This window comes from Tremella mesenterica (assembly GCF_000271645.1).
Source record: "Tremella mesenterica DSM 1558 unplaced genomic scaffold TREMEscaffold_3, whole genome shotgun sequence".
NCBI classification, from domain to species: domain Eukaryota; kingdom Fungi; phylum Basidiomycota; class Tremellomycetes; order Tremellales; family Tremellaceae; genus Tremella; species Tremella mesenterica.
The window spans coordinates 1,784,182-1,810,698 of record NW_006711227.1 but is presented as its reverse complement, the minus strand read 5'-3'; the positions used below and the strand labels follow the sequence as shown (position 1 = coordinate 1,810,698).

General features: G+C 45.0%; 8 protein-coding genes across 8 annotated transcripts in view; 4 read left to right on the top strand and 4 right to left on the bottom strand.

Annotated features, from left to right (window-relative positions):
* TREMEDRAFT_68268 (uncharacterized protein) overlaps positions 1–2,074 on the top strand; it is a gene marked incomplete at both ends in the record, with an annotated part of 7,062 nt that extends 4,988 nt beyond the window's left edge. Inside the window, 4 exons of the mRNA XM_007003659.1 lie at positions 317–450; positions 685–835; positions 973–1,607; positions 1,832–2,074. Coding sequence (XP_007003721.1) covers positions 317–450; positions 685–835; positions 973–1,607; positions 1,832–2,074 — 1,163 coding nt within the window. The remainder of the gene's footprint in view (positions 1–316; positions 451–684; positions 836–972; positions 1,608–1,831) is intronic.
* A 2,721-nt stretch (positions 2,075–4,795) lies between these two features.
* On the top strand, positions 4,796–5,664 carry TREMEDRAFT_18693 (uncharacterized protein; the record flags this gene model as incomplete). Its single annotated transcript, XM_007003109.1, has 3 exons — positions 4,796–4,934; positions 5,165–5,296; positions 5,348–5,664. Coding segments are annotated over 3 exons (588 nt in total), but the record flags the coding sequence as incomplete, so codon positions are not given.
* A 517-nt stretch (positions 5,665–6,181) lies between these two features.
* On the bottom strand, positions 6,182–7,146 carry TREMEDRAFT_29158 (uncharacterized protein; the record flags this gene model as incomplete). The annotated part of the gene is made up of 4 exons (XM_007003209.1): positions 6,182–6,217; positions 6,433–6,505; positions 6,727–6,754; positions 7,026–7,146. 4 exons carry the CDS (start codon positions 7,144–7,146, stop codon positions 6,182–6,184), a joined length of 258 nt encoding a protein of 85 aa, XP_007003271.1.
* A 320-nt stretch (positions 7,147–7,466) lies between these two features.
* On the top strand, positions 7,467–10,516 carry TREMEDRAFT_43432 (uncharacterized protein; the record flags this gene model as incomplete). Its single annotated transcript, XM_007003314.1, has 8 exons — positions 7,467–7,707; positions 7,881–8,074; positions 8,299–8,385; positions 8,556–8,778; positions 8,887–9,124; positions 9,343–9,667; positions 9,812–9,934; positions 10,205–10,516. The coding sequence occupies exons 1-8, from the start codon at positions 7,548–7,550 to the stop codon at positions 10,514–10,516; spliced, it is 1,662 nt and encodes a 553-aa protein (XP_007003376.1). The 5' UTR covers positions 7,467–7,547.
* Positions 10,517–11,099: 583 nt separating this feature from the next.
* Positions 11,100–13,501, bottom strand: TREMEDRAFT_29308 (uncharacterized protein; the record flags this gene model as incomplete). Its single annotated transcript, XM_007003228.1, has 11 exons — positions 11,100–11,332; positions 11,462–11,566; positions 11,650–11,692; positions 11,890–11,976; positions 12,084–12,298; positions 12,365–12,496; positions 12,578–12,744; positions 12,793–12,865; positions 12,955–13,051; positions 13,098–13,164; positions 13,209–13,501. 11 exons carry the CDS (start codon positions 13,499–13,501, stop codon positions 11,100–11,102), a joined length of 1,512 nt encoding a protein of 503 aa, XP_007003290.1.
* A 763-nt stretch (positions 13,502–14,264) lies between these two features.
* Positions 14,265–17,265, top strand: TREMEDRAFT_29277 (uncharacterized protein; the record flags this gene model as incomplete). The annotated part of the gene is made up of 8 exons (XM_007003222.1): positions 14,265–14,510; positions 14,596–14,699; positions 14,747–14,880; positions 14,918–15,113; positions 15,178–15,715; positions 15,867–16,653; positions 16,770–16,880; positions 17,000–17,265. The coding sequence occupies 8 exons, from the start codon at positions 14,265–14,267 to the stop codon at positions 17,263–17,265; spliced, it is 2,382 nt and encodes a 793-aa protein (XP_007003284.1).
* A 917-nt stretch (positions 17,266–18,182) lies between these two features.
* Positions 18,183–18,639, bottom strand: TREMEDRAFT_61397 (uncharacterized protein; the record flags this gene model as incomplete). Its single annotated transcript, XM_007003575.1, has 2 exons — positions 18,183–18,504; positions 18,593–18,639. The coding sequence occupies 2 exons, from the start codon at positions 18,637–18,639 to the stop codon at positions 18,183–18,185; spliced, it is 369 nt and encodes a 122-aa protein (XP_007003637.1).
* Positions 18,640–24,318: 5,679 nt separating this feature from the next.
* TREMEDRAFT_61395 (uncharacterized protein) lies at positions 24,319–25,854 on the bottom strand (the record flags this gene model as incomplete). The annotated part of the gene is made up of 4 exons (XM_007003574.1): positions 24,319–24,967; positions 25,015–25,259; positions 25,306–25,722; positions 25,804–25,854. 4 exons carry the CDS (start codon positions 25,852–25,854, stop codon positions 24,319–24,321), a joined length of 1,362 nt encoding a protein of 453 aa, XP_007003636.1.
* Positions 25,855–26,517: the final 663 nt, after the last annotated feature.

Genomic DNA, 26,517 nt, shown 5'->3' with positions numbered 1-26,517 from the left:
GTCATGAGAATGATCTCGCGTTGTACGGAGGTGTGTGTTGTGTTTGCTCATCACAACTCATGTATTATGAACCGCCCAGGACCAACGAGGCACCATGAGAGAATCCCCCTTTATTTTTTTTTACTTTCACTCACCGGACAAGGCTGGAGCAAAAGTCTCACGAGTAGTTTTTTCCAATTCCTACATAATCGTTATCATGCTTCACCGGAAGACGCAATGCTCCGCTCCTATTCATCTTCATCCTCTCAACCGCCAATTGACCAAACCCCGTCGATCACTTCCGCCAGTACGACCGCACCCAGATCTGGTATTCCAGAACAAGAAGTGGAATTGATCACGGAATATTCTTGGAGGAATTTCTTCGCCGCTATCAATTTTCTGAAAGTTTTGCAGAAGATGACGAAACATCGATCTCATAGGACTTTTATGTTGAATCAGTATAAAGTTTCTGTGGGTGTTTTTGTTACTTCCTTCTTTGGATACACATCCTGCAATCATTGTATCCGATTCGTGTGCAGATGCAGCGTGGGACTTTTCACTCTTGCATTTTGGAGCCTTGTGATGCGCGGCGCTGGTCGGGTTTTGGTGTTGTGACCGTGGATGGTAAGAGGAGGGATGTGCAGGAAGCCTCTGTGATCGTCTGGGTGCTTTGCTGAGTAAGCCTGGTCAGGAGCTGACAGATAGGGAATACTGAAAAGGATGTTACGAATACAACAACCTATGATGCAACTTCAAACACTCAAACTGATCAAAAGTCAAATGCCATGGTGTGGTCGTAAATGGCGACAAAGTGAGTTCTCGCATTATACCATTTATCCTTGTCTGATACTGCTTGGTCCTTCATGACTGCCCACAGATTGCATTCGATTTCTCTCCTTGTCTTGAGCGCATCGTTTCTTTGACAGGTGTAGGGGTGCACCTTCTCCTTGAAAGGTGTAGAGAAAGGAAAACCTCGTCTCGAGCTAATCTCAGACAACATGAAAGTCATCACTTCCATCTACCTAAACTGTCGTCCTGATCTCCGTGACGATTGGCTATCAGGACAAGATCACGAAAGTGAACTCGAAGGTGCTTTACCACAAGAATCAGCTCTTCGATCATTAGTAGCATTTTATAACAAAAGACATTATTTAATATCTTCCATACCTCTTCCTTCTCCTGATCCAGCACATAGACGATCAGATTCCACATCAGCCGTCATGTTGGAAGATCCAGCATTACAACCTCATAAACCTCGAGCATTATCACATTCATCAAATGATGATGTTTTCCCACCTAGAAAGATTGGATATGATCTAGGATTGTTATATGATCCAGATGGTATGATCGATTTTTGGTTGCATGAATATGAAGATGTTCTCGGGGAAGTATTTGGAGGTGAATGGGAAGAAGATTGGGTGGCTGATAGAGGTTTAGGTGGTGGGATGGTTTGGGATAAATTAGGTGAAATTATGCGTGCTAAAGGTGGAAGAGAAGATGAGATTAGTGATTCTGAAAGTGTTGTTTCGGTTGGAGAATTGGGTGAAGGAGCGAGGATGGGAGTTGGAGGGATAGAAGGAGGTTTGTTTGTGAGGCGAGAAGAAGTTGAGAATAAGAATACATGGGAGGTGGGTTTTGATCTTTCTCATCCCTTCCCTGCCCTCTCCTCCCTCCATCTCATTCCTTCATATCTTCTAGGACATGATCATACTTCCCTTCACAGCTAAGAACATCTTCAACACAAATGTACGAACCAACATACTAAAGTTTACTTTGGATCACTCGAATTGATCAGAAATTGGGTTTTCAATATGGAAAGTTGTCATGGGTATATACAAGTGCTGACCCTAAGCATATGTCACCAGCAGCTCTTGCACTTTTACCACGTTCACCACAAGAAAGACGTCGTTCATCAGGAGCCAACCATAATTCACCACTTCGGACCGTTCACGTAGGAGGTCCATTGGATAATTCTCCTTTTGATGAAGACGATGATAGAGAACCAGGTCCTATGCCTTTGAATAGAGGAACGAAGGATGAAGAGGATAGAGATTATAAAGCTGTTGATGAGGTCGAATGGGTGTTTGGGGAGTGAGCTATCCACCGAAACTGACTCCCTTGACGAAGTATGACACTTGTCTCCGCTTCGCACCAGAGTATGTGAGCGAGACCATTTATCGTGGGTATACATAACTGTCAGTACCAACATGATGGTATGCATGGATAGTTTGTATGCTATCGACTTGACCAATGCTAGTACAGTACGAGTAGTAGAGTGAGTACCAAACTAGTCTCTAGGCGAGTCGATAGTAAGTTTTGCCACTTTCGAACAATGCCACAAACGACAAACACCAAACTTACGTCAATCTAGACTCTTTTCACTCTTTCTCACTTGGTCGCATCACTTATCACCAGTACTACTGTAGCTATATTTCCCAATCCGATACGTGTGTGAGTGCAGCTGTATTAAATCCTAGCTTTTGATGCTCAAACGAAAACGACCATGTATCAAGAAAGAGGACTAAAGGTGAGACTTATCCTAAGGATTGAATGGCTCAGTGTGAAATGTGTGATCATTAGTTTCATCTAAGTACTTAGTCTCTTCTCTTGTATTTCACGCACACTGAAAGATGATATGTAAGATGATGATTGATTTTCTATTCATATCTTCTTCTCCCCTCCCTCTCTCTTGATCTACTTCAACCATCTCTTACCTCTTACATATAACTAACCTGATTTCTTGACGGAATTTCCTTTTTCCCACAAAACGAACGTGTAGTCTTCACGACCCCATCACGGTATTTCACTTTACATACCACACAGAGTACACAGAGGGTTTATTAAACGCTTGACGGTACACGGTACGTTACTCAACATGACGATTTCCCCATGTGAATATATCCCAGTAAAAGATCGAGATGATAATGTCGATATGGGTAACCCCACTTATGACTCAACAAAACAAGAACCGAATAATAAAATAACGTCATACCTTCAACATCATCCTCTACCACCTCATCCACAACCCCATTCACATCGGGTTTCACACGATCATCAACTTTGTTTTTCGAATGTCTCAACTTTACCCCATGCCCATTTCCGAACTGCATTTCCCTCGAATTACGAGTATTCAAACATCTCGGAAACCTTCAAGACGTTGAATAAATCGGAAAGATCGGACATCTCGGAAGGACAAGTTTCACCTAAAACTATATTCCCCACCGAACCAACCTCTAGTAAAGACAAAGACCAAGATTCGTTTTTGGATATTCCTGACCACCGTCCGGATACTCCTGATCATCCAAAGATCAATCAAGTTTCAGTCGATACCCACTTTCTCACATCAACAAAACTACCTGTGGATACGACTTCTACATTTGTGAATTCGATTTCACATGATTCCAAATTCATACATACCCACTCTCCCACCCCACCTACATTCACATTTACACCTGATTCGAATATTATAAAAACTAGAATAACAAGAAAACTTCCTCCAGCACTTACAGAATCTCTTGAATTACTTTCACTCTTATCAACACCTACACCTACACCTCTTCCTTCACCTGCTCATTATCATTCTCTTTCTTCTTCACCTATATCAAAACCTTGGTCTTTTCCCTTTACTCCAACTCGACCGAAGTCATTCTCTGCAAACTCCACTAAACCTTACCATCAATCTTACAGTCCTATTGTGATCTCACCGTTATCATCCTGTGATCCAACTCGATCTAAATCATCACCTTGTGGTATTCCTTCTTCCTCTTCCTCTTTCTCTACCTCTTGTTGTTCACAAATCCCATTGAGCCCAACCGCTCAAATAGACTTTAGTCGTCCTTCTTTACCTGGTAGATTCCCAACTGTTCCACTTCTCAACACAAAGTTACCAGACGGAAATCAATCATCAAATATATTTCAATTACAAGTTTTACCACCTTCTCCAGAATTCGGTGAACATATTTACTCTGGTCATTTCTCAAAACATACTCGTTCTTCTTTACCTTCCCGTTTAACACCTTCTTCTGTATTTCAAAACAATTCAATCAAGTCTCGTTCTAGAACCAAATCATTCTTCTCTTCCATTTCAAAACGTCGCTCTACACAAATCACAATGCCTCATATTTCTTCACCACTTGAATCAGATTCGGATGTACCATCCCTTTCCAGTGGTACTGAAACAAGTACAAGAAGTGTTAGTCCATCACCATCAACTGAACCTCCCTTGACACCTCGTACCGCTAGAATGTTAGCTCCTTCAGGATACAAACATATTTGGTCTACTTCTCGTCGAACAACAGTTAATCAACCTACACGTCCACCCGCTGAGAGTTTATGGATATCATCAAAAATATCAGAAAGACGAGATATTCATAAACTCTCAGAAAGACCTATGATTTCACCTGATCGTCTCTTCCATCAGCCCGATACCAATGAGACCGACCACGGTACAACAGGTTTACTTGAAGATTTCGATCGTACATCTTTCCCTTCCCCTATATGTTCTTCAGGATCAGCATCGACATGTGATACTTGGTCTTCTATTCAATCCCAAACTTCTGGATCAGCTCCGTCAAACCACTCTATACAAACAGAAGGACCAAGTGTAGATCGGTCTGATCATACTATAAGACCATCGTATGGAAGAACACCAACTTCATCTTCTATAAAATGGATCACTCCTGAAGATCATCATCATGAAGGGAAGAGATATGACTGGACAGATTTACAAGCTTTGGAGATTGACGGAGAGAAGAGAAATACGGGTAAAGAGAGTTGGAGACAACGTAGAGAGAGAAAGAAAGAAGAAAAGAAATTATTCAGTACGGATAAACCTCCGAGTATGAAGGATTTGTTCGAAGCTAGTTTGATGGATGTTATCGATGAGAATGGAGAGAGAGTGAGGTTTGGGGATCTGGTCAGGGGTAAGAGAACGATAGTGGTTTTCATCAGACATTGTGAGTTGTTATGTTGGTCCGCTATCTCTACCAACCTCTCCATACTTGGTTCGCCATTGTTATTCGTTCTCTCTGACCTGCCTGTTTTTGAGGGGACTCCGACATGACGTCCTCTTTCAAATGTTAAGTGAGGTAGCAGATCTCCATGTGTCCACTCTGGTCCCTCCCTAAGAATCCGTGGTACTGTGGTGGGCGTAGACAGTGAGAAATTGAGCTTGCTTACATCATAGGGTACTGCCCTCTCTGTGCGCAATACCTCAACTCGATCATTTCTCAGGTATCTCCCCAAGCTCTTGAAAAAGCCAAAGTGGATTTGGTGATCATCGGGAATGGTAGTTACAAAATGTTAGCAGGTTACAAAAGTAAGTCTTTCTCCTATCTTCCCCAATACATTTCATGTATCTGACATTCAGAATCATTCCGATGTCCATTCCCAATTTACACCGACCCTTCTTTGACCCTCTACCGAATTCTCGGTCTAACACGTCAAACCACTTCCACCGGACCTTCATCTTCTTCTGGAGATTACCTAGTTCAAACACCTTTACAATCAACCGCTCAAACTTTAAAAAGAGCGACTAAAATGTCAATCTCCTCTCCTGGTTCTTTCTCCCAAATAGGAGGAGAATTCATTTTCGACGGTCCTCTTCATGTTTCTTTCGCTCATAGGATGAAATATACAAAAGATCATGCTCCTATTCGAGATGTATGTGCTAGAGCTGGGGTTAAGTTGGAATGGATACATTATGATCCGGGAGAAGGACCTATGGAACATCGATCCAGTGGAGATGAAGGAAGTTGGAGAGAAGAGAGGGAAGAGGTAAAGGCTTCTATCAAAGCTAGGAAAGAGGAGAGGAGAAGTTGGGGTAAGAAAGTAGATGGAGTTGGGGAGTTGAGAGATATGGTTAATAGGGTAAAGGGGTGAAATTTGATTGATTTTTTTTCTTCTTGTTTATATCGGTATTTGGATACTTTGAACCATTTGGACATATGTACTTTATATTTATGGGTTGTTAAGTAATGACGGTGCGCACATTTCAGATTGAGATCAGTTGAGTTGTGTATTGAAGGACATGTGACGTCAGAATTGGATGAAGTGATTGGGTCTGAATGAGTGAATGGATAATACGTTGTATGAATTTTATCATCTGTTTGTGTTATTTGCCCTACGAATGATCAACTCAGGAGAATGATATATATACAGATGTACAGCTCATGCATCTTCCATATCCATGTATGATCTTCTGTCATATAGCTTTAGGTCCTCTTCCACCAGGAATGAGCTTCCCATCAGCTTTTCACCCTATCCATAGATCCCTAAACTCTGGATCTTTTCATCTTTCCTCCAATACGTGATGAACGGAAGACAGACTTCTTTCTCTGTCTTTCTGACAACAATCAAGAAACCCATAAGGGGAGGAGGGGGAGTCAAGTCGGAAATTGACGATTATGATGATATTTATAAAATGATAAAGAAAAAGGAGGTAGAGAAACTCACCATGACGATATTATTCCCATTTAATAATGTTTGACCAAGAGGAGTTTCTATGATTCCACCAGGTGTTACTTGACTATCAAAGTCAGTGTTCTCTCCTTTCCCACTGTATACTTTCAGAATTTACATGTCCGTCTTCAAGATGTCACTTTTATGTCTTCTTCCTTATCTCTCGAGTGGTCATAACTATCGAAAGCCCTCGAGGGATTATGTTGTCATGTTGTGTGTAGGTACGAGAAAGATATATGACGTTGTGGTTCGATTGTGGTGTGAAGAAGAAACGTTTGAAAGACTGACTATTCTTTTACATCTCGTAAAACCATATCTACTATTAGTGGTCCGTCCCCTACCCCACATCCATTGAGGTCGACAATCTCCAATAACCAATTTCTACTTTTTGAACCCAGCTTGACGACAGGATGAGAGTGTCGGCTTTGAAGCAGGAGAAAGGTGACTTTTGCAAAGGATCCTTGGCGAGTGTTTTTATTAGAGGTGTGAAATGGATAAGACTGGAGAACCCCCCTCCCCTCAGGAAAACAAGGTTGGCAAGAAGAGAAGAAGAGAGGACACGGAAGAAAGAAAAAGTTCAAACTCACTAACATAATCATCAAACCCCATCAAAGTACCTGTAAACTCTCTCTCGTTCTTCATGATCACATGTATGGGAGAACCTATACATCTATCTACCAATTCTAAAGGAAGGATGGTTGAAGCCATGTTTCGTCTAGGCTTGATTTTACCTTAGGATCAACCCTTGAAGATGCGTAAGATTCGTGGGATGAATTGAAGATCGTATGAGTTGTTATGCAGCTCTATACACCATATCAGTGATGATCACTCTATGTGGAAATGGAAGTCTTACTGTACTTTACGAAGAGATGTTTAAGTGGTAGGATAGATAGGTATAGGTGGGTGGAAGTAGAGAGGTGAAGATGAAAGAAATCAAATCAAATTGAAAATGTGATGTCAACTTTTCTCCTTCGTCCTCTCTATCCTTTTGTGTGTCCGTTTCCGCCCTTCTTCCAGTGTCTGATCTTGAAGGTTAGCTAGGGAAGATCTCTCTACTTCTATGAGACGTAGATGGAGTATCTTAACGATCAAGAAACGGTGACGTCCTCATGCGACTCTTCCTACGTCAAGTCTGCTTCACCCGGACGCTCCATCCTTCTTCTTCTTCCTTTCGACATTCCTCCTCTCGATCCATCTTCTCACCTGTCAATGAGACCGGTACGACAAAACCTTTCTTCGTTACAACACCTATATTCTATGTCAATGCATGTGAGTTGAGTGGCTCTACTGTCCTCCCTATCGCCTTGAATCGCGACGGTACGTTAAGACTACTGTCAAACCAACCATTGAATAATATGCAATGTTATGACACTACATGTTTCCCTCATTCCACAAGATCAGAGGACGGAAGGATGAAAATGTTGTTAGGAGCTGATCTTCAGCCCCTCACATAGGTCACCTTCACTCAATAGTCTTATCCGACGTTCTGGCCAGATACGCAAAACTTCGTCATCCTTCCCGACCGGTCATTCTGACTACGGGCACTGACGAACATGGTCTCAAGATACAACAAGCGGCCAAGGGGAAGGTTATGGGGGAGAAGGAATTTTGTGATGATGTTTCGATGAGGTTCAGGGTCAGTTTTATTTTACTTTCGTAAATCCTCTCTTTTCCTTACGCCTCTATACTTGTTCCTGTCAACTCTCCCTACGCGCTCCTGTCGCTCAACTCCGTGTATGATATTGTTGGCTTTTATATGTCGGTGTACAGGATGTCTCTGACATCTTACTTATCCGGCGTGACTCAAGGGCGAAGAAAGCTAGTGTAAGTTCTGGGGAGACTGGACTGACCGGTGTACAGGATTTAGCAAGAAAAGCGAATATCGACAACGATGATTTCATACGGACTACAGAACCGAGACATATTTCTGCGGTACAGCATTTCTGGGTGAGCTTTCTACATAATACCACTCGCCAATTTGACATTTTTCACCACCAGTCCAAAGACTTATCGAACTCAAAGTAGGTCGACTATGCAGAAAGCATCGGTCGATCGTTGTGGCTTCTGGCTATCACATAGAAACTATCAAAGGGAAGCGGACAAAATCTGACAACCAGTCCAGACTCGTAGCATCTGGAGATATTTACAAATCCACCCATTCAGGTTGGTATTCCATCTCAGACGAGACATTCTTCTCCGCTTCCCAAGTGGAGAAAAGAGACGGTAAGATGGTTGCTTTGGAAACTGGTAATGAGGTGATATGGGAGGAAGAGGAGAATTATAAGTTTTGTCTTAGTAGATATGTCCCGCAATTGAGAAAATGGCTCGAACGACCAGGGGGTGAGTCGAATTGTCCTCCTTGATCCACAGACTTTTAGTTCGTCTTACCGCTTGTAGTTCCTGTCCCTCTATCACCCTCTCTTCTTCTCAAGTTTGACTAACACCCAGTCGTATATCCGGAAAATCAACGACTGAACTTATTGAATCAACTTGACACTTTGGAAGACCTCTCCGTCTCCCGACCAGCAAGTAGAGTCCGGTGGGGTGTGCCTGTACCGGGTGATGAAACCCAAACCATCTACGTTTGGGTGGACGCTTTGGTGAATTATCTCACAGTCTTGGGTTATCCCGAGAAAACCCATGGTTGGCCGGTGGATGTTCATGTGGTGGGGAAGGATATAGTGAAGTGAGTCCATCTCTGTCCTTCGCTACCCAATCTCGATCACATGATATTTCTCCCTTCTCCTATATCACCTTTCGGCCATTTGAGATCTCTGAGAGCGTATCGACAATGCCCATGTACCCCAGCGCATTGCCTAATCCTCGTCTCAAGGCGGAATATATCACTGTGTTGTCTCCAACGAGAGTCACCTCGGGCAACATCTTTCAGACTGCTTACCCCAGATTTCACGCCCTTCATTGGCCCGCTCTCCTCATATCCGCCTCCCTTCCTCCCCCAAACCACGTACTGGCCCACGCACACTGGACGATGAACCATACGAAAATGTCCAAATCTCTCGGAAACGTTGTCGATCCTTTCTCCGCATTAGACCATTTCACACCGGACGGACTGAGGTGGTATCTTCTACGAGTGGGTGGAAGTTTATCTTCCGACGCTGACTTTTCTCTCGAAGGTGTGGAAGTACAATATAAACTTTTAGCTGATCAAATGGGGAATTTGTTATCGCGTATGTGCTCGGATAAGATATTGGGTAAGGTTGAGGAGTTTGTGAGAATGACAGAAGGGCAAGCGGTGTTTGTTAAGAACCATCTGGTCGATCAAAACCATCTGATTGATCAAGTTGGGGGAAGAGACGGAATTGGTATGTCAGATTTGGGAGAAGGCGAAAGGAGATTATCAGGATATACAGAGATTTGGGAAAGAGATAATGAGATGGATAAATTATTATCGGATATGAAAATAAGGTGGGAGGAAAGGATGGAAGTTTATGGTGTGAGTAAAGCTTGTGAAGGGATTATGGAAGTTGTCGCTAGTGTAAGTTTTTTTTCGTATCCTACATCCTCTGCACCATTGATATTCTCCTGTCACGTTTCTCACGTTCGTACACCACCCCACTCCGTAGTTGTGATAGGGACCTGGGTTTTCGAACATGTGCCAAGAAACACAGAAGTTTCTCATATCTTCATTGAAAACCCGGGGTAAGTGTTGTGATAGAGAATCTGAGGCTGGAGAGGTGGAGATTCATGGAAGAATGAAGATGGGAAGAAATACACCCCACAAGAATGTCAAAAGTTGACCCAAAAGGCAAACCGTCTATTCACTTCGTTATCACCTTGGTCAACATCTCCAGCAAAAGCAACAAGAGCAATAATGTACTCATATAATTCTCTTCGTCTATCAGCTATATTATTACAACCTATCATTCCTGATAAATCTTCAGAACTCTTAGATCGATTAGGGATACTTATGGAAGAAAGAAAGTGGGAAGATGCGAGTTGGTCCGAGGGGATTGAGAGTGGGATGAATCGGCCAAGAATGGTATTGCGTAGATTAAAAGAGGGTAGTTTGATTTGGAGGGATAAGAAATATTTATGGCCTCCTCTTGAAGGGAAATAACACTAGGCTTTATCGTTCATTACTCTTCTCTCCACTTTCATGTGTCCTTCTCTTTTCTCACTCACGATTCCCTTCCCTCCCCCTGCTCTCGTCTCGTCCCCAGCTATAATCCCTTCCCCCGCTTTCTCTCCTCTCCCCCTGCTCTTGTTACCTTCTCAACCATCATATCTCCCCCCACTCTCTTCATCGCTGCTGCTCGGCACAGTGATTTGGTGGTCGATATGTGTGCATGGAAAAACAGGAGAATAGTTGTTATACAAATCATGACTTAAGTCAACACGTTGAAATCTTGACTTGAGTACAAAGAGGCATTATGCATCGCATTTAGATGTACGAAAATTATAAGTCTTTATTGTAAAGCTACATCATATTAAACATCGTACATAGTCCGATGATGGAAAAAAGAAGAGAAAGATGAATATCGTGCCGTATGTCACTCCCGTCGTCTTGGGTGAACAGGCTGGCGGAGTAAAGAGGAGAAGGCGGGAAGGATGGGATTCCGAAAGGGGGATGGGGTTCCGTGTATAGATGAGGCGAGTGGAATGAATGATTGAAGATGCGTGTTGTGAGAAAGACGGTTAGATCAACTAGGAACACCTTGCACGACCCTAGGATAACTCTTTCTGATCATTTCGAACAACCCCGGACTTCTCTCTGCCAATATCATAGGATCTTCTCCTAATCCAACGAAAATGGTAGAAACACCAGCTTCTATAGCTGATCCTATCGTGTAACCCATGTTGATACCGATCAAAAAAGAGTATAATATTATAGGAGCTGAATATTGACCGGAAGAATTATATGATGGGTCGGTATCTGTCATCAGTCATTCTTCCATATGTTCGCAATTAGTTATCAGTATGTGACCATCGGTTTTGGAAACTGTTAAGCAACCATGGGGGAATCACTCGGATTTGATATGTGAGATACTCGGATGATACTCACATCGTAAGTATATATACCCGAAAAGAGCACATAGAAACCCGTTGATATATGCTCCCCACATGATCACAGATCCCACAAGGGAATCATTCACCATAGCGTCGATACCTTTCCATCAGCCCATCCCGCTACCATACAACTTGTCTAGAAATGATAGACATCAGAATTACAAGTGGTAAGAGGACACATACCGCGATCGCGCAACAAACGCCAGGTATCTTTAGCAGCGGGTATCTGTCAATCAGCTAGTGCAAACTGATGATAACAATGAGACACACGTATGATTTTCCATAGAGGGCTTGGACGTCAGTTCATACCACAGTCGTGAAAGGAGCAGAGCTCACATATTTCGATGCTACAAAAGGAGGATATGTCAGCGCAGGTATGGCTACCAAATAAACTTAACATACTAGGCATCTGTTTGTTAGTACATATTTGTAGAGATGTGAAGAAACAAAAGACTTACATTTGTTGAACCATTGGACAAGACCATCAATGATGCTGACACAACATACCGCCTGGTATCTCAGCCAAGTACCCCCGAGGAGTCTTACTGATGCGACAAAAGACATTGGAAGCGAAGACAGAAAGCAGATGGATAAAGGAGATGGTCTAAGTGACTCACGCAGCACGCAAGAATCTGTCCTATCACATCCCCCTCGCTGGCCTCATACTGCTGCAGGGCCTGCAAGCCTAATCTTAACATCTCCAATATAGTCACAATGAGCGATCCAAAGGCGATACTACCGAGTGAGAAGGTGATACTTCTCACAAATGCCTTGAGGGTGGCGCGCTTGGGAAGGCCGAGGTTACCCGCTCTAGGACCGTAGTAGTACCAACCTAGGATATCAGTGCTAAGCATGTCGATCGGAGCGTATCGAAGAGGAAGTGAAGTGGGTGACATACCGCCGTATATCCCACCCGCGAGGGTACAAAGCACCACGTTAGCGATGACTTGCGACACCCAGTAGAAAGCAAAAGTTTGATAGACTATGAGACCGGCTACTTTGGACGAAGAACACGAGGTGCTTGTACACGCTGCCTGTCAATTGTGTTCCAATGTCTACAGCAACCACACTGCCTGAGCCGTTGTGAGGGTGAGAAAGAGAGATAACTAACCCGCACTACCCGGTGTCCACTTGACATATATGGCCACAACTGAGAATGCGTACCAGAATGACCATGCAGTTTGCAAGATCAAGCCGAGAAGTACGACAACATACACCGAGGGATGATGTTTGGTGATGTCGATCGTGGTCTGTAAGAGCATTTTGGCGAATGGAATCCTGTCGTTATCAGTCAAGTCGGATAACGAATCAGCAGAAACCACCCACCGTCGACGCATGGCCCAGTAGTATACCACGGAGAGGATTGCAATGACCAGGAAAATGATAGCGCCGGACCAATCTGACATCAGTACCCGTCCCTGATGTTTATTCTCAGGATGACACTTACATCGGAGAATGAAGTAGTCTGCCGGTCAGTGTGCTCACCACAATGCGGAGTGAGCTTACAGATACAAATTCCAATGTTCAGCAACACGGTGAGTACTAGCGTTATCTCCAGTATGACTTTTGTGAAGGCCCGAACTATCTTGGCTCATCAGCTTACTGAACACGAGACAAGGACAAAAGCGCACCATGAGCCAGATCACAGCAAAGAACAAGCCCAAGCAGCAGACCACCAGTAGCAAGTATGCAGCATGACTGAGATGGTCAGCTCAATACCTTTGCCTAGATGAAGTACCTACTAGTCGAGTGTCACTGAGCTACCCGTCTGTCCGCTGGATGCGCTTCCAAATCCCCCGCCTAGCCCATTGACAGAGATGAAGCTGCTAATGGCCAAGCCACTGACCACCGCAAAGCCAGCGACGGCGGCGATGAACAAAATTAGAAATATTGGATCATTGAGTCTCTTCTTAGGGGCAAACCGGGTTCCGGTCTTTTCCGTCGCTTGAGAGAACGGTGCCGTGTCGGGTAGTGGACCATACGATTGGGCTTCGATGTTTGGGTCAGGCTGAGCGTAAGGCTGTGATGGGGACATCTGAGGTGGACCTGGAGGTGGAGCATACTGTTGTGGCTGTGGATAGGGCTGATTGGGTGGTTGATAGGTGTATTTCTCGGACTGAAAGCCGTTGGGAGGGGGAGGCTGGTGAGATTGTGCTTGTTGTTGTTGAGGTTGATAGAATGGGTGAGTGCTTGGTGGGGGAGGTTGATACGAGGCCTGCTGCTGTGACTGATCATAGTACTGAGCGGCGGACATGACTTATGGGATAGTGGAACAGGTTGTGAAGAGAGAGGATGAAGGGTGAATGATAGGACAAGACAGATGTGTGTGTACAGTATGTACGGGTTGGGGGAAGGGAAAGTGGAAGCAATCGAAAACGGTTAGACACCCACATGACGCAACCAGGTTTACAGGCACGCCACCATTTCGCCACTTTCAAGACATAAGCGTTAATGCCGCTATCTCCGCCTATGGCCAGTAGGGGCGCGCTATGAGGAGAGAGGAAAGAAACGACGTGAAATGCTTTGTCCAACACGTTAACCACATGTCTCACTTTTCCTATTAACACACAATTCACCTATACACACACAAGTCACTCTCTTCCTCTCTCATCGAACCCACTTTGTCACGACCTATTCGTATCTGTAGCCAATAACACGTTTCTTAGACATCGAAATCGCTCAACCTCCACGCCTCTGTCAATCCCTCATTGTGCCACCTGCACTAAAGCTGTGGATGTCGCATGACTGCCATGTTCCGTCCAACCGCCTCAATGGGTCAATCACAGCAGCCGGTAGGCATGCTTTATACCCAGCAACAACAACACCAACAGCTATTACAACAGCATCAGCAGCAACAGCAACAACAACAACTGCAACAGCAGCAAGCTCAGTCAACTAATGGAGGCACGGACGCTCAGAGTCTGTCTAACAGTGGTCCAGAGAAAGAGATGAATTTGGCGGGAGTGTTGCACTATCTACAAAGCGAGTGGAGAAGATGGGAAAGGGATAGGAATGAATGGGAGATCGAAAGAGCTGTCATGAGAGTTAGTCATTCTATTCTTCTTCATCCTAATTCCCTCGTATCCTATTCACTCAATATCGCCTATCCCGTGCCTCGCTCATTGACAGGCTCGAATAGCTCAGCTGGAAGGACAACGAAAGTCCGCAGAGAACCTCAAAGTGGATCTCCTCAAACGGGTCAAGTTGTTGGAACATGCTCTTCGTACAGAAAGGTCAGCTGCTCGAACACATCTTATGCGAGAAAATCACTGAGCCTTAGAGCGGCTTCCAGAATGAGTGGCGGGACTTTTGGACGCTCAGCGTTGCCTCCCAGCCGACTAGCGGCGCTCCAGGATGAGGATGGTAAAAGTCGGGATGAGAAAGAGAGCAACGCAAGCGAGGGAAGTGATGAAGGTGGTAAGTCTTATGTAAATTCAATATGCTGTCGAAGCTGATAATTTAGACCGACCAAAAATAAATGGTACAAGTGGATCAGGTGTGAATGGCACACCATCATTGGCCATGCCGATGAGTCGAGCGGCTACTGTGGCACTGCGACAAAATGCAGATGGAAATCCTTGGAAGAATGTCGGAACAGCATCGAGAGATCCGAAATCTCGAGCCAGGAGTAGAGAGTACCTTAAACAGTCAGTGTGATACCTCTACCCCTCAATAATGAAAGTGGACGATTTTGTATTGACTCATGTGTAGATGTCTTCAAGAAATCACATATCTCACCTCGCCAGGTGCATTAAATCCCCTGTCACCCCGACCCCCGATCTCTTTCGACTCGCTCGCTCCTGAAGATCAATCAGGCCCAAGCGGTGACGACCGCAAACCTCCCTCAGTTCTCATATCACCACCCGACCGTCCCCAAAAACTTCTCCCGGAAAATCCCCCACCGTCACTACTCTCCCTGGTCAAAGAAGACACCAAAGACGTTCCTCTTGTGCCGAACGGCATCTCTAATGGAGGACCTCGGGAAGTCAACGTCAAGCAGGAACGTCCTCCATCTCCTTTGGCGGCCAATTTGAGGGAAGATACCAAGGAAGAAGAGGCTATGCACGATATTCCTCTCGGTGGGGTGGATGAGAGAAATCCTCCTTCCTCACCTGCTGTACAGACTATGAGTTTACCAGATCCTGATCAAACGGAGGAAGGGACTCATCTTTTGACAGCGATATATAGGCCAGACTCAAAAGCGGCATGGCGGGAAGAGCTGCGGGCGGCCAACGAGCAGGCCGAGAAAGTTAGTTTGGCCTCTGTATGTCACCCCCTTCAATCCCCCATGTACCTGACTACTCTATCCACTCGGTCAATGGCGTGGAGATTCTTGATCTCCCATTGGAAAACTAAGGTGGTTGCAGGATAATCCCATGTCGCCGCGCTGACTCATACAGGCTCAGATAAGTCGTGTCAAACCTACGCCCCTTGACGATGATCAACTTTCTTCCATCTCATTCACTTCCACCGATGAAGATATAATGCTATCTGAAGGACTCGATAAATCCTTTCATGGTCGCCGGACACTTAAATCCCACTTAGACATAGTTCGTTCAGTATCCTTCGCTCATGGTCCCCACATCGTCCTCGCGTCTGGAGGAGACGACTGCACCGTCAAAATATGGTCTATAGAGACTACCAGCATCATGACAGGTCATCGACCTCCATCTGAATTAGAACCAATTGTAACATTCCGTGGTCATACCGCACCCATCACATCCGTCTTGATATCTAGCATGTCAAAACCTACTGGTCTGGTGTTCTCTGGAAGTATGGATTCTACCATACGAGTGTGGAGATTGCCTCCTGGAAATCATGATCCTTATGCTCCTTACGACCCGAATATGTCGGTGCAGACATTGGAGAGTCATGGAGAAGCAGTTTGGGACTTGTGTCTTTTACCATGTGCGGATATCAAAGGGAAGAATAGGGGAGATGTCAGACTTGCCAGTGCAAGTGCGGATGGGTCAGTGAAGATTTGGGAGTTACAGGAATCAGATGGAAAGGAACTCTGGGTACCTGTGGATAGTCTCAAAACTTGGGGGAAGGTACCGACAACGGTGGAAATGTTGAATGAACAATTCGGGAAGTTGTTGATTGGTTTGGATACGGGCGAGGCTCAAGTGTGGGATATTGATTCTTCGCCTGCCAGATGTGAAAGGACGTTTGGCGAGGAGACCCTGAGTGAGTCAGACTATTCATTCGACATTTGGATTGCTTGTCTTAGTATCATAAAATTTCTGGCCTTTCTCAGAGACGTGTGAATTTTTTGGTTCTGGATACCAGTCCATGTGAGTTAGGCACTGATAAAGCAGATGGACAAATTAACGGCATATTATCTCATCCTACCTTACCTCTAGTTGTGACCGCCAGTGAAGATGGTCGTTTGAGATTCTACGACACTCAAAGTGGTACGTCTTAAACTCTCCATCGAACCTGTTTCTTTTATACCGTGATCTCAACATCCGTTTCCATCGGATTCTTACATACGACGTATAAAGGTAGATCGAAGGCAACGTCTAACGTTCAGGCAATATGACACATAACATCCTTGCTCACCCTTCACCCTTAACATCAATCATCCTCTCTCCTCTTTCCCCAATGTCACTCATCACATCCAGCACAGATTGCACTATGCGGGTGTGGGATATAGCGAAGAAAACTTCTTTACAAGATCTTATTGGACATCGACAAAGATCCGACGAGGGAGTTTGTGGGATGGCGGGACATCCGGAATTACCGGTGTTGGCTAGCGCCGGTGCGGATGGGGTAGTGAGGGTTTGGGCTGCCGTCTGAGCTGTAGTCTTTGCCTTCTCTCTTGTCCTTCTTGTCAACTCGCTCCCCCCAATCTCCCCTCTTTTACCTTCGGCTTCCCTCTCTCTGACACCTCCCTTTCCCTCTGAAATGCCCGGACTGCCTCTAACTTCTCTGCTCTGCACTCTGCGCCGCTCACCTCTTTGTCCTTCTTTCCTATTCCCTCTACTCAAATCACTTGTCCAATAACGACTGCCTCGGTTCTCACCACTTTGTATCCTCGCTCGACAATCACATCTTCATCCCGATTCTGTTTGCTACAAGACGATCAAGGGGATGTCCATGCTCATTTAGGGTAGGGGCGAGCTGAGAATGGCTTGAGGTCAGGTGACGGAGCCGAGGGATCGTGGTAATCGAGGATGAAGAAAGACGATGGATCAATATGGCAACGAACAACTCGTGCAACTGGAGAGAGGGGAGAGCTCTGTGGTACGGATCATGATCGAGTGTGTGATACGTGCAGGGATAAGGACTTCTTTCGTATGTTGGTCAAATTGGGTATGCGTTGGAGAGAAGGGGAAGAGGTGTAGGCGTATTAGAGAGACGGAAGGAAAGAAGAAATTCAACGAATAATGAGTTAGTGTCATACGGTATCATGACTTAGTCAATCCATGTGCATAGCATTTGACCTTCTTTCTGCATTTCGGATCGCAAGACCATCTTACCGCTGACTTGTCTGATGATAGAAGACGAAGCTATGGGTAGGAACATGAGTTAGATTCGTCTTCCTATCGACGATGATGTCATCAGTATGTCAAAGGGTCTGGGTCTTTTGCATAGTCGAGACGCGCTGTCTTCAATTGGGCAACGGTTCTCATTCCATGCATCTGTCACCATTCCATGCTTCTCACCAAGTGACCCTCCCGGATAGTCTTCATGAGAGGCTCGACGGCGGGCTCTCAGGTGTCAGACTCGGTATGCGCAGGAGCTGGTTCATGTCTTGCGCCGTCAGAATAAGCGACAGGCCCACTGGAAGTTGGGTCTGTGTTCGTGATCTCCTCGGGCGGTACAATTTTCTTTGAACGTCCCCTATTCTGTTGGCGCTCGTCCCTGGAGGAGCGAGGTTGCCGTACACTGCTCGTAGGGAACCCCGGTACCTGGGAATTCCGAGAGCTGTTCGACCGTGTCAATGCAATCGACGAAGCGGGGGATGGGGTCCGTGAAGATGATCCAGTAGCCCCGTAAGGATTCCCGGTTATCGGATCTCTCGCGCCAAGTCCACTGACGGATCAGCAACTTGTCCATACGATGAAACAGTACGTACGTTGGGGGTACGAACAGCCAGATGTGTGATCATGGGGACACTTACACTTTCACCAAGTTTTCCAATCCAGTGTCTGGTAAATGCAGAGTCATATTGTCAGGATCACGCGGTACCACGGGTACCTTACCTTGTAGTCGTACTCTTTTCCATTCCCATCCCCGTCTCCATTCCCGCGTCCGGGCTTACTCCGTTTGCTACTACGCCTGGTTCCACTCATTCGACACCTCTACCCTTTTTCACATCTCCGTCTCGGTAACTATCATCGCTCTTCCTCTCCTATTCTACCTCGACTTCATTCCAAACTACGCATGCTCTTATCGGTATCACTCCGCTCTCTTTTTAGTATATAGACGTAGTCTTTTCTCAGCAATGTCTTGTCGAATGTATTTTGTGTTTTCCTAGTTATATCATTTGACATACATCTCATCGATCTTACAGATCTCTTCGATACACTACATCACTAGGTTTGTTCCCTACAAGGCCTCATTGTCACAGCTCATCGACGCAGACTATTCCGACGTCTGGTCCTTACATAAAATACATTCGACCTTACTTGTACCGAACAAGACCTAGGTGATTACCAACAACACGTTATCGGTTGTTAACAATGTCCCTTCCCGATTCACCCACCTTTGATCGCACATCTGTCGCAAATCTTCGCGATTTTCGACATGATCGTCGCACTTTCCAAGCTGAACTCCAAGAGATGCGTCAGCATCACCAAGAACAAAATCAAGTTATTATTCAGCTTCAAGCAGAACTTGCCGCTCTTCGAACAGGGCCGCAAGTGGGGAATCGTCCTGTAGAAGGACAAGGGACTCTCGAGAACCTGGGACAAGAACCTACAGTGCACGGGTTCTCTCCCAACGTGGCGGTAGTGGGTACAAACGAACCCAATCCGCATTCCAATCACTCTTCACCAAATTCCAACCACACGTCGTTGGATTTGAATGACACGTTGCCAGCTGTCAATCAGCAACGTCCAATTCATACTCAACCAATTCCAATTCCGACAAACGCGCATCGGGGCCAATCACACCTCAGAACCCCATTTACTAGTACTCCATTCTCTCAAACTCATCCTGAACGATTCAGACAGGGGACTTACGGAAGGCAAGGTGAACATATGAATTCCAACTACGACCTGTTGGGTTCAGACATAAGGAAGATGGATATCAAAACCCCCGACACGTTTCACGGGAACGGGGACAAGGTAGATGCTTATGTGGCTGAAGTAAGGCTTTATCTGGATCTTAGAGGGGGAGGCATGAACGATAGATTTAGAGTTTTGTGGGCGGCTAGTTATTTGAGGGGGAAAGCAGGAAGGTGGTGGCAAGCGTACTACGTCAAGTCGGAAAAGGACCAGCCAGAGTGGGCTTTCAACTTGAGCCTTTTCTTGGAACAGGTGAAAAGGATGTTTGGAGATCCTGATAGACACCGCTACGCGGTACAACGTCTAAAACGTCTTCGTCAAGACAAGTCGGTATCGGACTATTACTCGTCGTTCCTCTCAATTTCGGCTGATGTCGATTGGGACGACCGAGCACTCAAGGATGCTTTCGAATCTGGACTGTCAACAGAAATTCGAGTAGCTCTCGCAAATCGGGAACACCAACCTCAAACTCTTAAAGACCTTGCAGACGCTGCAATTAGTCTGTATGTTCATCTAGAAGGTGTCAAAACTTCTTATCAATGGAACAATAATTCTGGTGGACAGGGCAACCGTAATAAAGAAGGGGATAGACAGAGGTCTAATACACCTAAGGGAAATCCTACTACGTCTTCTCCAAAACCTACATATGGTCAGCGCGATTCCAACAACCAGAATGTCAAGAAAACGGACTACAACAAGTCCAAATCCAATTTTAGTAGGAAGAGTCTCACCTACGACGAGAAGAAATACAGACGAGACAACGGGTTATGTTTATACTGTGGCAACGCTGGCCACATGGCTAGTGCGTGCCCAGAAGCAAAGAAGAAACCACCAGTAACAGGATCAAATAAAATCAAGCTGAACACCCTTACTGTAGATAATGGGTACCCTAGGAGGGAAGACACGTTGTTGGAAAGGGAAACCTTGGAGGAGGAGACAGAGGAAACGAACCATGTCCACTTCTCGTCCATGGTCAAGGAATCAATGATTCCAACTACACTTAGTAGTATTCCAACCACGCCCATTTCCGTTTCAAACAACAAGCACTCGCTTATCACAATTCCTGTTATTGTTATCGGTCAACCAAATGTACATTCCCGAGCCATGGTAGATAGTGGAGCAACAGTGGACTTCGTAGACGAAGGATTTATTGAACGTTCTCATCTTAAACCTACCACAAAGACCCAAATCGAACGACTCCGTTTACCAGATGGCGCTACACGCCTTCTGACCAAAGAAATACGTCTTCGAATACTGTTGGGTGAAGGTTTTGAGGTGTACGAATCAACCTTCACAGTCACAAAAATCCACCCTGCCCCTATCGTCCTTGGGCTCACATTTTTGAACAAGATCAACCCAATTATCGACTGGTCAACACAGACTTTGATTCCACGCTCGTTGGAAACCAACAACAGGTTTCAATTCCTAAATATTATTAGCCCAGAAGCTTTCGATCAAGAGGTAGAACCTACCGATATTAGGGGTGCTGTTTACGCACGGACTGTACCAGAAGACGAAACAGAACCAAAGCAAATCGTACCAAAAGAATATTGGGACTATCTAGATGTTTTCTCTAAAGGAGGAGCAAATAAACTGCCTGAACATCGTCCTTTTGATCACCGTATACCCCTGGTTGAGGGGAAAACACCTACTTTTGGACCCATATATTCCCTCTCCCATATTGAACAAGAAGCTCTCAAAAATTATCTCGAAGAAAACCTGAATAAGGGCTTCATCACTCCATCAGAAAGTCCTGCTGGAGCTCCAATCTTGTTTGTTAAAAAGAAAGATGGATCTCTACGGCTCTGTGTGGACTATCGCAGACTGAATGAAATTACAGTCAAGAATCGTTACCCTCTACCCCTTATCGGAGACCTATTGGACCAACTTAAATCCGCCAACATTTATTCCAAAATTGATCTACGTGGTGCTTACAACCTACTACGCATAGCAAAAGGGGATGAATGGAAAACGGCTTTTCGTACAAGATACGGTCTTTTCGAATATAGGGTAATGCCTTTTGGACTCACGAATGCTCCTGCGTCCTTCCAACACCTCATGAACCACATCTTTAGGGATATGCTGGACAAGAACGTCATTATATATCTAGATGACATCCTTGTTTATTCCCCAGATATCCAACAACACGTTAAAGATGTCCGACAAGTGTTAGAAAGACTTCGTCAACACAAGCTGTTCGCCAAACATGATAAATGTGATTTTCATGTTCAAATGGTCGAGTTCCTAGGATATGTCATTCGACCTGGAGGGATAGAAATGGATCCGAAGAAGGAAAAGTCAATAAAAGAATGGCCTAAACCGAAAACGGTCAAGGAAGTTCAATCCTTTCTAGGGTTTGTTAATTTTTATCGAAGGTTCATTGCAGGGTTTGCACATATAGCTAAACCCCTACATGAACTTACCAGGAAGGGGATATCATTCTCATGGGACGAGAAATGTGACAAAGCTTTCGAAGAACTTAAAATTAAAGTTGGATCAGGACCAATATTACGGCATTTTGATCCAAAATTACCGTGCATTGTGGAAACCGACGCTTCGGATTATGCCCTTGGTGCAATCCTTTCACAGCATGAAGACAACGTACTACGTCCAGTTGCTTTTGCTTCACGAAGCATGGCACCGGCGGAACTTAACTATCCGGTGGCCGAAAAGGAGCTGCTCGCAATAGTATATGCCTTTAAGGAATGGCGCCAGTACCTAGAAGGAACCGAAGTACCGGTAGTAGTCCTTACGGACCACCAAAGTTTACAAGTTTTCCTTACCACGAAGCAACTCACGAGAAGGCAAGCTCGTTGGTACGAATTCTTGTCGGAGTTTAACTTTATTATCCAATACAGACCCGGCAAGCAGTCGACGAAACCGGACGCGCTGTCCCGCAGAGTCGACTACAGGCCGTTGGATGTTAAACAGACCTCATTATCTTCAGAACTCAATGATCATAATAACCATCCACTGCTTACCAGCGAACAACTACTTCTCTCCATGATCAAACTACAAGGGGACAAACATTTCGTGAAAACCCAGGAGGAACGGCGTCGAATTATCCAACATGAACATGGTGGAAAGGATGCTGGACACCCTGGTTGGAGAGTAACATTAAGAAAAATTAGCGAGTTGTGGTTTTGGACTGGGATGAAAGAAGATATTAGAAAGTATTGTGAAGAGTGCGAAATCTGTCAACGCACCAAAGCAAGACGTCAAGCCCCTGCTGGTTTCCTACAACCCCTAGAAGTACCCGGAAAACCATGGGCTGATATTACTTGTGACTTTATTGGACCCCTACCCAAATCAAACAATTTTAACTCAATCTTGGTAGTTGTCGATAGGTTGACGAAAGTGGCTGTCTTTATTCCCACCGTTACCACTATAACTGCAGAAGATTTTGCGGAATTATTCCTCAAGAAAGTGTACACAAGATTTGGTGTACCAGACTCAATTGTGTCTGACAGAGGATCTTTATTCGTCTCTAGGTTTTGGAAAACCTTCAACACGTTGTTGGGAACGGACTTGAAGTACTCAACAGCGTACCACCCACAAACCGATGGACAGACGGAGAGAGTAAACCAATGGCTTGAACAATACCTTAGAATCTATGTCAATACGGAGCAAGATAATTGGAGCTCCCTTTTACACTTTGCTGAGCTATGCTACAATACCAACTGGCATAGCTCCATTCAGATGTCCCCCTTAAAAGCGTACTCAGGGCGGGACTATAGAACCAACATGATGCAGCCTATTTACGACAAGGCTACACCATTTCCTTCTCCACGCGCCACCGCAAGAGTTACAGCCCTAGGTAAACTCCAACAACGTCTAAAAGAAAACCTACAACATGCTCAAGAAAATTATAAACGCCAATACGACAAGAAACATAGAAATATTGTTTTCGAAGTTGGTGACAAGGTTTGGTTGGACTCAAGGAACTTAAAATCATTAAGACCCACAAGAAAATTGGATCACCGCTTCGTGGGACCATACAAGATTATCCAGAAAATCAATGATAATGCCTACAAGCTAGATTTACCAAAAGAGATGTTAGCAAATAAGATACACCCAGTATTCAACGTAAAACTACTTGCTAAATCTAAAGGACAAGTGATCGAATTAGAACCAGCCTTGGTAACTTCCAAACAAGACGTGGTAGAAGAGGAGGAAGACCTCTACGAGGTTGAAAAGGTGATAGGGAAAAGGAAAATCAGACTTCCTGGTCGTAACAAGGCCGAAGAACAACTTAAGATTGTCTGGACTGGATTCCCTGAAGGGGAAGCCACTTGGCAACCGTTGGAAACCATCAAAACCAACCCAAAAGTTATAGAATTCTTAAAGAATTCCAACAATTCGAGGATGGATTCCAACAACACGTCGTTGGGTACCAATGTACTTCATACAAAACGACACAGAAAACCAACTGCTAAGTTGCGTTTTGCTGAGACCCTTTAGGGGCTCAGCAAATAACAAATTTCAATAATACTTCGACATGACGAGAAAAGATTGCATGATGATACTCTTCTATGAACAAATTTGATACTATCTACAGGTAGTAGGCTTCATTCCACCCGTACCACACAACAAAGGACACGATAATTGATACAAAAAATTATGTCTCAACTTCCTCACCGGCGTCACCGAATTCACCCTCCACTTCTTCCGTTTCGGTGGTGGTATGAGAGGATTTACTCTCATCCTCGTCACTTTCCTCAATCGACGGTTCACTTGGTTCAGAATCAGACTCGAAATCGTCTACAGCCTTCTGTTTTCCTTTCGACTTCTTATACTTCTTCTTAGACGAACCAGTTTTGGCGATGGGGACCGGTCTTCGTTTCTTGTCCGGCAAAGCAGAGTATGCCCACCGAACATTACAGTAATCGGGGACTTGGATACCAACTACGTGTCCGAAACGATGGGGAATGGGTACACGGAAATCGGGACCAGATATTTTACATTCGTTTAGCTTCTGAAGGTTAGGAACTACGTGTGGTAGGAAACAAACACGCACTACACAAAGATCAAGTACACTGGAATAAACATCATTAACTTGCTGTTTGACAGCAACCTGAACTGCATCTTCTTCGTCGATCCTTACACCATAACGGTGAGACAAGAGGATGGCATTCGCCATGGCTTTATCGAGTGTCGTGTACATAGCCTTCCATTGGGTCATTGAAAATTTTAATTGGTCACGGGGACCTATACGGGAATCAACAGCGAAGGAGCATGTACCACGGTCGACCAGGCACCAGTAACAACTAGAAATTAACGAACTACACCTGGTACGAAACTATTTAGAACTCACTGTCCACAAATATGATACTGCTCGGAACCCGAAAAGCGGATAACGGGTACCAAACACGGCCACTTCTTAGTGAAATCCTGCCAGCGGGAAGGTTTGGAAAGCATGTCTTCACAACAATTACAAGGTTCAGACGCGTACCCTACGATAGTCTGCTCAGTACCAAGAACAGAAAGTACGAGATCGACCTTGGCCCTTGTGGATTCAGCCTTCGTCGACTTCCATAAACGAAGGTAATGGATAAAATTCTACTAGTCAATATTCAAAACAAACAACGTGTGGTAGGAGACGTACTTGGACTTTGTTGGAAGACACGTCCATAGCTTGAAGAACAATATCGTGGTACGAGTTCTGTCGACCACCCGGTTTGGGAACAACGATGAGGGGTCCTTCACGATAGGGAGGTCCGGAAGCCTCAACACCACCTTTAATTTGTTTATTTCGGGGAGTTTGATACTCGACGGCGGTAGAAACTTCCCGGAGAGGTGTAGAAGGAAACGGAGCATCGGTAGAAGGAATCGGAAGATCGGCAGGAGGATCAGGATCATGAGGAAAAGGAGTTAAATGACGTGGATTGGGGGTTTCTTTACGACCTTGACCAACACGTTGCTTGGAGGGACCGGCGACGGCAACAGGTGGAGGAGAACGAACAGGAGGGACTTGAGATCCGGAACGGCGACCTTGAGATCCAGAACGGCGACGCTTGTTAGCCTATCTCGTCAGCCAGTCCTCCACCACAAAATCGAGGATTTTTTTCGTTTCTTTCGCACGGATCATGGTACTCGTACTCACAGACGCTTCGGTGGCCTTTTTCAAGGACGCAAGTTGTTTACGAGTAACCATTGTTAGTAAAAGTGTTGTTAGAATGGAGAAGGTCAGAAAAGAAATGAGTAAAGAGGTAAAGAGAAGAGACGAGAAGAGAAGGAATCGAACTACACGACGAGGGGAACATTATTTGATAAGTAATGACACGTCATGACCACGTGGAATTCCTGACAACCATCAAATTCTCTTAACAACCATCACGATGACGTCGAGACGACGTCTACCGAAGGAGGGGAGTAATGTCAGGATCACGCGGTACCACGGGTACCTTACCTTGTAGTCGTACTCTTTTCCATTCCCATCCCCGTCTCCATTCCCGCGTCCGGGCTTACTCCGTTTGCTACTACGCCTGGTTCCACTCATTCGACACCTCTACCCTTTTTCACATCTCCGTCTCGGTAACTATCATCGCTCTTCCTCTCCTATTCTACCTCGACTTCATTCCAAACTACGCATGCTCTTATCGGTATCACTCCGCTCTCTTTTTAGTATATAGACGTAGTCTTTTCTCAGCAATGTCTTGTCGAATGTATTTTGTGTTTTCCTAGTTATATCATTTGACATACATCTCATCGATCTTACAGATCTCTTCGATACACTACATCACTAGGTTTGTTCCCTACAAGGCCTCATTGTCACAGCTCATCGACGCAGACTATTCCGACGTCTGGTCCTTACACA